Source organism: Anser brachyrhynchus, assembly GCF_964034855.1.
Source record: "Anser brachyrhynchus genome assembly, chromosome: Z".
Taxonomy (NCBI): domain Eukaryota; kingdom Metazoa; phylum Chordata; class Aves; order Anseriformes; family Anatidae; genus Anser; species Anser brachyrhynchus.
In genome coordinates, this window is record NC_137697.1 from 33,067,202 (window position 1) to 33,081,268 (window position 14,067).

A 14,067-nucleotide genomic window follows, 5' to 3' on the forward strand; every position below is an offset into this window, starting at 1 on the left:
GACTGACTGTCACATCTTTCCTCAAAACTCCTTGGTGGTTACTGCCAGCAACTGCCCACCCATCACAGTCAGTTCTGTGGACAACAGTTGTAGCTGGTTGGGGCATTGTCATACTGTCATCTTATCTCAGTAAACCTGGCCTTTACAGTGAGAGGTTCAGGCCATGCTTCATTTTCCCCGTTTGTGCCTGTCTAGTTCTCCTCTGACCTCAGGCTGAGCTGAATGAGGTACCTGCTTGACCTGGCTGAAAATGAAATTCGTTGTTGTTAGCACAATTTTCATCTTGATTAGTTCCTTACTCTGGAGAACTACATGATGATTTGGGAAAGAGAGGAGGAATGAACGAACACGAAGTAAGGAGTAGAGGTCACCAGCCAACTGAAGTGACCATGTAGCCACAGTTTTGCTCTTCCAGCGTCTTTGTATGGGTCCATAATTCAGACAACCAGTTCAAAGCTAGGGCTGATGCTGAAATGGTCAGCCACACAAATTAGTTGTTGCAGCAAAATGAGTCACAATGCCTACAGGCCCTGTGCTGCAAACAGTTTACAGTCTTATGTTCATACTCTATTTTAAGGTGACTCATATGCTTAAAAACCTTGCTGGCAGTCCTCAGACTTATCATACACCAAAACAAAGACTTCTTTTATTACCTACCAAAACATTTATAGCACATTTGCTGATTCTAACTTTTTGACACCAATGACAGGCCACTCTAAGGCTAAAATAATAACAGCACATGAAATTCCTCAATTAAAAAAAAAAAAAAAAAAGCTTTTGAAAGAGCAAGAATTTATAGACTTTTTTATTAATTCCTCTGTTTCATTGAATGTGGGTCTTCAGGATATGTCCTAAAAACTTCGATGTAGCATGAGCATTTTCATTACAAGCATTTGGTTCTTAAATCTTTGGTTTGTCACTAACTTAACTGAGTCAATACAGCTACTGGGTCTTTCTACCATTTGTTCTACATCAGTGTTTTCTTCCTTGCATAAACTTAAACTAGTCTACACGTGCAGAATGTTTACACATTTCAAAGCAAAGGGTGTTACTGAATTTATCTATATATTCTCTCATGGTACTCTTGCTTCAGGAGATTTCTAGTGAAGAAGAGGCAGATACGATTCAGTAAACTGAGATTCTGTATGAAAATAGGATGAGAAAGATAAGCCTAAGGGGCAAAAGGGGAAGAAACAGTTCTTGCATGTACTTGTTTCTACACAAAAATATTTGGCAATAAGCAAACAGCATCAAATGAGAACAACTGAATAAGAACAGATGCTGATTGCAGTCCCAAATAAATAAACTATTATTACTATTCAGATTAATACCAACATAATGTTTTGTTATGCTAAACAGGATTTCTTGTCATGTATATATATACATTTATTTATATGTTTTGTAAAGAGTTAAATCCTCACATATTTCATATCTCAGCCTACCAGAAAGGATCAGGCTGACTAACCAAGCAAGTATTCAGCACAATTTGCCTTAGTTTTCATAATTATTTCACATAATGAAAGTAGCTATGACAGGTCCTTGAGACTCACTGTAAGATGAGTGCATGTATATGTAACTGGCAGCTATGCGTGATAGGGTCCTGTTGTTCAGCATGTTTATATATTTTCCCTCCTATATTGACCAGAAGAGCAATCTCCCATCAAAATGTGGTTCAGGGTTGCTCCAATTGCTTCCTCCAGTCAAGCCAAGGCTAAGTTTTCTGTTGACTCCCAGTGAGTTAGCTCACACCTGCTGTATTCTTCTGGAAAAAGTTTGTGGGATTGCAGGGGAAAACAAAAACAAAAACAAACAAACAAAACAAAACAACAACAAAAAAAACATGTATGCAAAAGCATTTGACTTCTGTAAAGAACGAAGTTTCACCTCTTGTATTCTCTGTTCTGTAGGCAGGTAATATTAAATGCTTTCCACAATAAAGAACCCCCAGACCTCCAGAAAACAATATGCACAGACAGCATGCTGACAACTAGAAGGATCCCCTTCCTCTAATACATGCAATTCCACAAAAAGGTATTTCTTTATGTCAAGTCGTCATGGCTTTGGTTGTGACAGCAGTAATTTTCTTCACAGAGGCTTGTTTGATACTGTGTTTTGGATTTTTGATGAAAATGGTGCTAACACACTGATGTTTTCAGTTGTTGCAGAGCAGTGCTTGCACAGAGTCAAACATTTTTCTGCTTCTCGTGCTGCCTTGCCACCGAAGAGACTGGGAATGCAACAAGAGGTGGAAGGGGACACAGCCAGGACAGCTGGCCCAGACTGACCACAGGGATATCCCATATCATATGACATCATGCTCATTAATAAAAGATGGGGTAAAGAAGGAGGAAAGGCGGGGGATTGGGAGTGATGGCGTTTGTCTTCCCAAGAAGCCATTATGCATGCTGAGCCCTGCCTGTCAATGAAGCAGCAAATGAATTCCTTGTTTGACTTTGCTTGTGTGCCCGGCTTTTGATTTGCCTAGTGAACTATCTTTATCCCAACCCATGAGTTCTCTCACTTTTACCTTTCCATTCTCTCCCCCATCCCACCCTGAGAGAGTGAGCAAGCAGCTGTGTGGTACTGAGCTGTCTGCCGGGTGAAATCACAGCACAAGTACCTAGTAAAACAACTTTACCAGCTACACTCAGAAATACCTATGGGGACAGAATGGTGGCCCCCTTCCTGAGCTCAGGTCTCCCTCTGAGTTTGTCCCCAAGACTTCACAATTGCACATCCAAAGAGCAGAGCTAGAATGACAAATACCAGGAAGTGCTCCGAAGGAGAAACATATCACTCATGCAGATATATTCAGCCAGTCACATGACACAGATATCATAACTAGGCAGAATTGCTGTTCCTGGGTTTATATGGTTTCCAGCAAACTTCTATGTGTAAAATCTCCATGAGGTTAAGATTGAAAATATTAGAAAATATTAGAAAGTTAAATCACCATTAACTTTTTTTTTTCTTCTTCTTCACAAAGTCTATGAAGTTCAAAGAAGTCAGAAGCCAAGACAGTTGTCACACTTAACAACCTGCCAATAACTCACTGAAGTAGTATCTAAGAAAGGTAAGAGTCACCACCTTGTATTCTGCATCCCAAAGGGACTGAAAATGGTTCATTTCACACACCCAGAACTCTCAGACTAATTTTTATGTGGTTTTGGATTGCTCCAAATGCATTCAAAGAGTGTCATGCAGTGTGCATAGAAGAGACATAAATACATATTTCACAAAGATTTAAATACAAATCATGCTGCCTTATGAGGATTCAAGTTTTCCCGGCTTTCACAGCAGAACTTGTATGCTCTGCTGGAGGAACTAGATTGAAAGTGTCGTGAGTGTCATAGTGCCTTACTTGTTCTCGTTGCTGGCATCATATCGAGGCATAGGGTCAAAATCATTTCCATTGACATCAAAACTGGCCTGCGAGTCCTGTAGCCAACAGGAGAAATAAAACCAGTTTCTCATTAATTAGTCATTGAGTCATGTAGCCTATACATTCTTCAGCAGGTTTCTACAAGAGAGTAATTAGGTTAACTAACATTCCTGTGGTTTTATGATGATTGCATTTTTTTAGGAAAGGATTATATATTTAATAATTACGGGATTTACAGATTTTATTTAATCTTTGGAAAAGGGAAGAGAATAATGAATGCTCTGAAAAGCCATAGTTCAGTTGCATAGAGGAAACAGAAAGTTCTGTTTCATTAAACCAAAAAATTACATTCCTTCTAAGAAACTTTTGGAACTTAAGAGAGTTCATTTTCAAAACTGGGATTTCGTTAAATGTTTCAAGATTCAAGAAAAGTTATCTGCAGGATGATGACTGAAGTTCCAGTCATAGTTTCAGGAAACAATATAATTTTCTTAAGGATATTGTTAAAAAAATACAGCTTGAAATGCAACATACATTGAATTCCTATTTGTTTCGGAGTGTAACTGTTTCAAATATATCTCTACTTCAAATACATTTCTACTTCAAATTTTACCAAGATTCTTACAGCTGAAAATAGTTTATAGAGTAAATAGCTGATGGCTTGTATGGCTTCCATTAATCCATGTGGTAGCGTGCAGTGTGTTGACATGGCAAGCAGTTCTTTTTAATCTCTTCTTTTTTCAAAACCAGTTACCACATCCACCTCAAATATTCCTTTTTGCAGCCACACCAGCAATAATCTGACATATAGAAGGCATTTGTCATCAAACAGGCAATGCGTACTGCTTTGGGGGAATTCCTTCTTGGCATGAGGAAAAAGAGAGGAGGTGGTAAGGGAATAAATAGCTGCTTTAAATTCAGTGGAAGGACAGTACTGGGATGAAGTGACAATCTGGGTCATTCAATGAGGGGGTAAAATATTTGGTTTGTTTAAACAACTTTAAAGATTAAAGGGAAAGATGTGGCATGCATTAGGATCAATCACATACTGACAAATAGGGCAACAGCCTGTCACTTCTATTTATGCAGTCCTCATGTATTTCAGATCTGAGTTCCACATGCAGCATGGGGAAGGATATGGATGTAAGTGTGGCTAATTTAAAATAAATGGCTTTAAACTGTGGGCAAGACTGTAACTTTTGATGGGTTATTAATGATATTATTGTTGCCTTCATGTCTTAAATGTCTTGTCAAGATGGTATGCTACCTGGAAAAAAGCCTGTGTTGAGAGTTTTTTTATAAGGCCTATGACCCTAACAGGACTAAAGGTATATGCATGCCTTGTGCTGGTCATCTTCACTGGTTGTACTCAACACATCTGTATTTGTTTGTTTCCTTATCTTGTGTGAATATTCAGCTCACACACGTCATTTCAGAGAAATAATAAGGTTGCCAAGGTCTTGTGCTTTTGGATAATGCCTATTCCTGAAACTCGGGAAAAATCACCCCAGCAAAGCATGGTCCTGACACTCTGAGCAGCTTTAAGCTCAGATACAAACACAAGAAGTCATCCACTAGAGAAGCAGCTTCTCTTCACATTATGCAGTCCTTCCAAGGTATATTAAAACAATCATTTAAACATGATGAACCACAAGCAAAAAGAAACCTTCTGAGGGGACATGAAATACCGGACATGGTAAACAAAGGACACAGATCTCCTCTTATTGAAAACTGGGAAGGGGCTCACTGGAGTTTAGAGAGACTTATTATAAAGACCACAAAATATTCTACACCTCTTTTTAATTGAGTTATAACATTTTCCTTTAATATTACTTCCAGCAATAAGATAACTAGCTTTAAAAATAAACACATAGAACAATACATCTAACATTACAGCCTTCAAGACGAGCTACTTTCTTGCTAGCTAAATGTATTTGTCGAAAACAGACTTCAGCTGCTCACATTAACTGAAAAGCAGGGTATTTCCATTCCTTAAATTCTGAAAGTGTGAAGATATTAAGTAAAATAATTATGGAGAAGAGGAAAAAAATATCTGTTTATTGGTCCCAGTTCTTCAGAAATGCAGGACTCAGCTACATGAGGCATCTAGATATTAAAGACATTCTGGCTGAATATAGTCTTAACTAAAAGAATACAGATTACCAAAATCCATCTCTTTTCCTTCCAATTTGAGGAAACCCTTGTATGAATCTTCTCCCTTCCCTCCTCCCTCCCTCCATGTTTCTAGGGGCAGCAAATTTATTGCACAGTAATAATGCAGCAGCAAATCAGACTCTAGCAAACACTCACATAATTCTGCATCAAGTCTGGATGGTTTCTTTCAATGCCGTCGTCCAAGATGGTGACCACAACATTTTTTCCAGTGTAACCTCTCTTCCAAGCACCTACTATATTCATATCTGATTGACAATGATGGGTGTTATCACTGCAGTGCTGTGGAGAGAAGAGGAGATAAAAATGTTGGATGTTGCAGCTTAGTGAGCAGTATAGAGTTGAGATATTATCCTACTTACATCAACATTACCATTTAAATTAGCACAAGAACATTGATTTGAATAGCAACTATAAAAGATCAACACCTTCATTTAGAGAGAAATGAATAATTAAAAAAGAAATGTCAAATTGTATGAAAATTGTTTGGCCTGTTATTTTTTTTTCTCAGATTACTTTTCATGCTAAGCAATAGAAAAAGGAAGCAACCAACCCCAATAAACCACTAGGATCTGTGTATAAAATAAAATGACTATTCCTGACTGTTAAGTGTCCTTATTTGAAATGTACATTTGAATTATTCGAATTTTTTCAGAAAAACAAACCATATGTGGATAAAAGGAGACAAAAGCCTGTACAGAAACGGCCACGAAAACAAGTACTGCTTTTTGGAGCTTATGTGCTGCATAATTTCTTGACAGAATGTCTGGAAAGTAATCCAGATTCAATTCTATCTACAAAAGAAGGCTTTTGGCAGGTTTTGTGCAGTATCAGCAGGAGATGAGCAGCAGTTAAGAACCTGTAACCAAAAAAGTGAAAAACTTGCAGCTGAAGGTGTCTGAAGAATTGCAGATAGTTAGACAGAGAGCAGTCTGTGATACAGCTTTCAGTGCGTCCACGTCTGGAGAAAAGAAAAGTTTAGGGTACTTTAAAACCAAAAGCCTCTTCTTTCCTTGACACAAATGCACCCAGATCACATGAAGAGATCTGGTGTGCCGTGGCAGTGAGACGTGACCCACGGCTGTCCATCTGCCCCACCAGCAGCTCTGGCCCGCAGGCAGAGCTGTCCCTGGCGAAGCAGGCCCATCAGCTCCCCTTCCTGTAGCCCCTTCCAGGCTCAGGCAGAGCAATGGGCACAAATAAGAGGGGAAAAGCAAAGGGTGGGAGTAAGGAAGGAAAACAGAGACTGACCCTGAAACTTGTATCGTAGCAACAGCATCCACGCGAGTGTGCTTGGCCCTCACACCCTGCTCCATGGCCTTGTGCTCTCATCTCAGCCTGACATTTTGGCACCCCACAAATCGTAAGCAGTATGAACACATCCAGGGGGGATGCACTTCACCTTGAGCTGGCCCAACCCTTTCCTCCTGCACACGAGCGCACTACAGGCTAACATGCAAACTGACATCAGGTTGCTATCACATCCTACTTTTCCTCCTTTGTCTCCCTTTTCCTCCCTCCCTCTTCACTTTCATAAAAAAACATTGGATTTAAGAGTGGTCATTTGCTGTTACTAAATCAAAACTGCATTATTAGGTACTACATACACATACATACAGCATACAGTCTCCCTTGCTGTCTTATCCTTGTGCATGCAAACATCCACCTGCCTGCCTGCCTGTCTGTCTGTCTATCCATCCACACACAAAGGCACTTGAATACTTTCAGGGCCCTGTTCCAAGGAATGTACAGGCCTGACTTAATGCTTTTGTTCTGTGTACTGCTTGGAAATGTTCACACTGCTGGATTTATGGAATTAACTACAGTCTAAACTTGCCATCTGTACACTGAATGTAACAGTTGTACACGTCGGGCTTTCTAATGTACAAACAGCAACATCAAAAGCATGTTGTGTTTCCAGGTGCCTTTGTGCTTTTCAAAAGTGTTACTGAATTAAACATCAGAAAATGCCCACAAAACTGGTATCATTATTCACAATCTATTGGTGTGAAGACAAGGAGACAAAAAGTGGAAGCACCTGCCCCCAGCCACAGAGCAAGCCCAGGAGAGAATGGCAATGTGCAGTCAGGATTCCTGGCCCTGGCCTCCAGTCAAAGTAACTGGGACACTACTTCACACTTTCATCCCCTTCTCTGAAATTTCAAATGATCCTTTGGATGCTATGCTGCTCACTTTGTCCTCTCTTCATGGGGGATAATCTTGTTGTTTTGCTTCCCAGCCAGTCAAACCAGGCAGGATGAGCAAGCAAATGCTTTTTAATCCTAAAAGGGATGCTGGCTCTCTGAAAGCATGCTGGCTCTCCACCAGAAGATGACTACTTCTTCCATTAATGCTGCTGGCATGGCCTGTTGCCCTCACTTACCTCTCCTGAACTGCTGTTTGTGGTGGTGGCAGAAAGGAGTTAATTCATCTGCTGCTTTGCCACACACATACAGGCGAACACAATGAAAGAGACATTGCTCACTTTACCGTGTGCTCTGTTAGTGTGCAAGAGATGTACCAGATCAAATTGATATTCAAATTACCTTGCTCTGCTCCAAGACTGGGCAGAAAGGTAGTCTAAACAAAATCTTCCTGCATAAAAGAAATTCCAGGGGTAAAGCAGGCATAAATGTGTGTGACCACATAAAACTTTGGATCACAGCATACGTGACATACAGACAGAGAATACAAAGGCAGTGGAGATCCATCCAACTGGGAGTAGTTCAATAGCAGATGAGGTGTTCGGTTCTTACTGTTAATATATGTTACTTATTCTCAAGTCTTATTAATAATAGCACTTTTTTTTTTTCTTTTCAGCTCTGTTCCTCACTGTTCTTTCTGCTTTCTCCTACTATTTTATCTACGCTTTTCTCTCCTTGTTCCTAGCTCTATTCTTCTCTGCCAATACTATCTTTTGCCAATTAATTTTTAGTTTTGTTTGATTCAACATCTGATTTCAGCTTCCCAAATTGTGCATTACCTCTGTATTAGGATTAATCTGACTGTGCACATTTCTCTCAAAGCAGTCAGAAGATTTGGCTTTTATCAGGAACATTTCACATTTTAGAGAGCAATTACTCTTCCAATACTATGTAATATAGTAGAGATACACCGTTTCACATGGAATACCCTCTAACATGCTATTACTTGGTTTCACTTGCACTCTTTCCTGTCACTTTAAATTCCTCTTTCCTTCAAAAACATTTCTTGTAAGGGATTTTCCACTATTGAGTTCCATTCTATTATTTTTTTTTAACCATGTGCTGCTTCTTTACACCTATCCAACTTACATTGTCAGCTGCTTACCAGAGAGCTGTTTTTAAAAGGATTTGGAAGCACTGTTTCAATTTATAGTGTTAGCCAAATAAAAAAGAATAAAATAACAGTCATGATAATAAAAATTATGTGATTCACAGAGATTGGATTTTATGTCAGTGGGCATTTATTGAATTTTCAAGCTCATTGTCAATTTTTTCCTGTTCTCTCTTTTCAGAGTTAAAAACAAACCTTGTCATGTTAATCTACAAAAGCTGTGGGTTTGCAAGGTTTCTATTAGATCTTTTAATCTTTGAACTGTTGTTATTTAATTTTGAAGGGAATAGTATAAACCGCACTTGGAATATGGAATTATGGAATAAATTTGTCTATGGAATTTCCCCCTACTCCCAGCAGATCAAGTAATTCAGAAATTTCCTGCATTGGTATCATGACTAGACAACTGCAGTAAACCAGCATCATTTCAACATATGTTGGTTTCATCTATTGCCTGGAGGATACCATCAAAATGAATAAACAACCTCTCACCCACTTACACAGAGTAATTTAACTGAGATTTTTAAAAGGCTCTCAAAGGATGGTGTTTTTCTTTAGACTGTTTAATTGGAAAATGTTAATGATGCTACCGTTGGTATTTAATAGAATCAGTCTGCAAGGGTGAAAGACGGTTGAAGGACACATAGGAAGGGAGAGGGCTCTAGCAAAGAAAATGTCAGATTTGGAAAATTTCTCATACTTGAAATTCAATTACTATGAGTGTAAAAAGACAAAATAATCACTTAGGCATCTTTGGACAGACAATTTGAAAGCCTGCCTCTGCAATTAACAAGCAGACAAAACATTAGAAAGTTTTCTGTTTTGACGTATTAGATTCCAATCATTTGCACAGTGCTTTCAGTGTTAGACATGTGCTTGGATTCTCTTAACTATTTTGTGAAATTATGTCTAAAAACTAGCTTGTAGTCATTATCATTATTTTAACATTGCCTGTGTGCTGCACTAATTTTGGTGGGCTTGGGGCTTGGTGTATGCAGTTAGGGATCAATAGCAAAATGGAAAATGGAAAATTAAGAATCATATTAATGGCCAAAACCTTTTGGAATTCCAGAACTTGAAATCAAATTAAAAGAACAATGACTACGAAATTCTGCTCTCTCTTTTGCCATGCCTATAAAAACAGTGTAGAAATAGAAATATCTAATCCTGTGACATGAATTCTTTCAGAAAAGATCTACTGTGCTCTCTGTAAGTCTTCAGAAGGTACATTACTTTGATTTCCTATAGTTTTTGAGTTGCCAGGAATTTTTTTGACAAAAAAAAATATATATCAATACATTCATATATGCTCATCAATATAGTAGGGGAAACATAAACACAAAATGATAAGCAGAATAAGACAATTTTCAGGACCAATTGTGAGCTGGCAGGTCTTGGATCTAATTTAGTGGCACATTAAATATGCTTCTGATCCCAGGAAAGGTCTGAAATACTAGTCTCTAGTGAGAGATTAGAAAATATAGACCCTTTCTGTATTTAAAAAGTTAATAAACAAGTAAGAGAATAGGATAAGAATAGTAAATAAGATTTACTGAGCATAGTAAAGGAATAAGTAAGTAAAAGAATAGAATTTCTATTCTAATCTTGTTAGAATAGAAATTAAGAGGTCTTTGGTGCAGACATAAACAGACTCTGCAGACTGTGGCCATGCTGTCTGCATCAACAACCCAGTGATGTCAGCCACAAACCTGTGGAAAGGACATGGAGAGGACAGAGAAGTTTCCCAAGATCTCACACAGAGGAGGAAGGACAGTCAAGTGCCTATGCATTTACCTTGATCAACACAACCAGGGAGAACGAGGGCACAGGCAGCCGAGGAAAGGATCCTGGCATCAGAAAAGAGAGGCCATCTACCTGCTTTGTGAAGGGCACATACTATGGGGTATTTGGCACTCATAGATGGTCCAGGCAAATGCATAGGCAGCAAAATTTAGCAGCTTTTAACTTTAGTAGAGGAGACATCCTGATGTCCTATATTCAGCTTTTTGAGGTGCAGTGTTCTAAGTTAAAACTTGCCAATTGTTCCTGTTTCCTGGAAAAAAAAAAAAAAAAAAAAAAAAAAGAGAGAGAGAGAGAGAGAGAGAGAAGAAATAATCTGTCTATTTTCTTTATGCTTTTGATGTGATCCAATTTTTAAGGGAATGAAAGAAATAAGCAGGGAGGTAATCAGGAGACATGGAAAGGCAGGATACTTATTAAAATGGCTCTCGTAATGTTACAGAAATCATGACAACATGCTTTGAAGAGCATTATAACCTGAAGAACTGAAATGATTTACTGAAATTACTTTTTGGTTTCTCTAGAATAAGCAGTTGAAAGCCACTCTTTCTAAGATGACTATTAAAATAACATTTCTTTTTGGAAGTATTTCTCACATCTTTTATTCTTTCATCACAATACACAAAAAGGGGATGGATTTTTATAAGCAGAATGTATACTTGCATAATTTTTAAAATTTTCCTTAAATATAATGTGATATTTATTGCATGATACAAAGCAATTGCTAACTGTATAGGAAATGATTTTCTTCTTTGTTTCACCTTTAAATCATTTATTTTTACAGCTGCACACAAGATTTGAAGATCGATCAGGAGCAGACAGATAATATAAGGACTGATTCATCTCAAACACAGGATTTTTTTTCATTGAATTGTGTCTGACTTCTGGAGCCATGTGTTTACTGAATTGTTACTTTTTTCTTTTTTTTTTTTAATCTGTGTCAGTATAAATAGAAATATTCCGAAAGTGCACCATGTTAAATATTTAAAAACAATTTATTGCTTGTGCAACTTGAGAGGGTTTAGTTAATTTACTTCAGAGATGAATTTCATTCTTAAGCTTTATTGATTCTTTAGGTTAACAAATAAATATACAATTGGAGACCCATAAGAACAATCACAGGCATACATTATTTTACGCCTGTTTAAGCAATGAAGGAGAACAGGAAATCAGTATAAAAGGGCTTCTTGTATTCATTGGAGTATCCGATGGCTACAGTCAGACAAGAATAACATACAAGGCTGTTTTTATTTTTTTTTGCAGTGAAAAATATGGAGCTCGTAACTCTTATTCTTTGTGATTACGTTGCTATTCTTTCCAAAAATAGAGTAATTCATAATGTATTAAATTTGTATTCAAGACAATTCCATTACTTTTCCATCATGGGCACTTTTTGAAGTCAACACTGGTTTCTTCTGTAACCCATGTGCTGCCTCAAACATGAATTAATTTAGGAAAGCCCTGCATGTCCATGTTCCATAGGCTGCCAGGCTGATGACAACTTTTTAGGAGTGGAAAACTTTCCCTCTTTCTAGCTCTGCAGATGGCAGAATTTCTCTCCCTGTTGCAAGTTCTGGAACCTGCAGAGGAATAGCGTGCTTCTAACATTGCCTCTTTGTTCCATGTGGGGCATGACTTGTTGCTCCGTTAGGATGCCTGCCTCTAGTCCTATTTCTTTCCCAAGTGGAGGGAACTACAGAGACTACTTCAAGGCAAAGAGAGTTGTAGCTAAAACTGCATTGTGGTCATTGTGTGTGTTCTGCTACCTCCACTAAACAAATGAAATGTGAAAAGAGATATTCACATAAATGCAAAAGGCCCACCATATCCTCCACCAAACAGCACAGACACATAAAGACACAGAAAGAAAAGAAAGTAAAAAAGGAAAATGTGAATTAAAGCAGCCAGGATGTGTCCGCTTTACTTTGGATGTACAAATTGTCATATGACTGGCATACTATAGACCTGGTGCAACTGGTATACCTTGAATCAGTGCTAATGTTGTAAGATCTATATCAACGTCCAGACAGATTTCTGCCTGGGAATTGTTGGAAAAACCTCTTGGGGAATCAGCAAATGATAGACAAAGGAGGAGAGAAATAATTTCCACAGCTTGTGGCTACTGCTAAGGAATGAAGGAAGAAAATAAGCATACATAGAAATACATCCCTATATGTAGCAGTATTCTCTCAAGATGCCTGTATGATGACTGTTACTACTAATGGTGCTGCTGCTACTACTGATGTTGCTACTACTATACAAATAGCTTACTTATCAAAAAAAGGCCAGAAAGTGAACCAAAAGGTAATGTGTACTTTTACCTGCCTAAAATCCTGTTTAAGAATAAAAATAATTATTTTATTAATCAGAGAGAATATATGAAAAGAACAGCTGCTCCCTGGCCCCAGCTGTGCAGCATCAACCCTGGGGATCCAGTATTCACGAAGGATGAATAATTCCTCAGAGAGACAATTCTTTCCATTCTGCCATTTTTTGTGGCCTTTGCTTCATATTTTTATTTGACCTCCTCTAAGTCCCCAAAAAAGAGAGAGAAATAGGGCAGTTTTACACAAAGTCCCAAGATGCTTTTTTTTTTTTTTTTTTTTTTTAATGCATCAGTTCATGGAGTCCATATGACTATATGACTGCTTGAGTGTTCACGCTTTTAAGAGTCTTTTTTACTTCTCTTGGTCATAAAAGATTTTGAAAATGGGAACAGTCTCAGATCACAAAAGCCAAATAAAATAAAATAAAAAAAATCTAAGCTCTTGATTTTATATGCAAATTCAAGACTATATTCTGGCATGACTTGTGAGTTTTGAATGCTAGAGGCTTGTAATACTAATCTCCTTAACTCCCTAACTTTCTTTACAGCCTGAGAGGTCTCAAACAAAGCTGTAGATTGTGGTTATCACTGTAGATATGTGATATTTAAACAGTGACATGAATCAAAGAGAACCAGCATCCAGGTTAAATGTTGATTCTCTGAGTTTTCTTGTTCTTAAGTACTGTAGCCAGGCTAAAATCCACCTAATTTCCAGATTTCTGAGTACAGAATGGGCTAGAAAAAGCCTAAAGGGCATCAGAATTATAAAAATAGCCATATTGTTTGTATGTGCTGTTTATTCGGCATGTATATTGTGAGGATTTAACAAATGGTAAAACAGGAGCACTGCAACATGAAAGAAAGTACAAGAAAATTAATATTGGACAATTAAAAGAAGGTGTTTCTAGCTAGCTTAGTAAGATATTTCTGGTTTTATTATCATCTGCTTTCAGTCATCAGTTTACATCTTTTGATAAAAAAATTCAGAGTTCCTAATCTTTCAGTTAAAACGTATGAGTAAAAACTAACCCGAAGACAGTTTGCAGTCACCTAGTAGACCGACCTTTGTTAT

General features: G+C 37.9%; 1 protein-coding gene across 1 annotated transcript in view; it reads right to left on the bottom strand.

Annotated features, from left to right (window-relative positions):
• LOC308185757 (proprotein convertase subtilisin/kexin type 5-like) overlaps window positions 1–14,067 on the bottom strand; it is a 168,214-nt gene that overhangs the window by 115,283 nt on the left and 38,864 nt on the right. The window contains exons 3-4 of the mRNA XM_080574293.1: window positions 5,693–5,836; window positions 3,362–3,438 (exon numbers count right to left, since the gene is read on the bottom strand). Of these exons, the coding sequence (XP_080430419.1) occupies window positions 3,362–3,438; window positions 5,693–5,836 (221 nt within the window). The remainder of the gene's footprint in view (window positions 1–3,361; window positions 3,439–5,692; window positions 5,837–14,067) is intronic.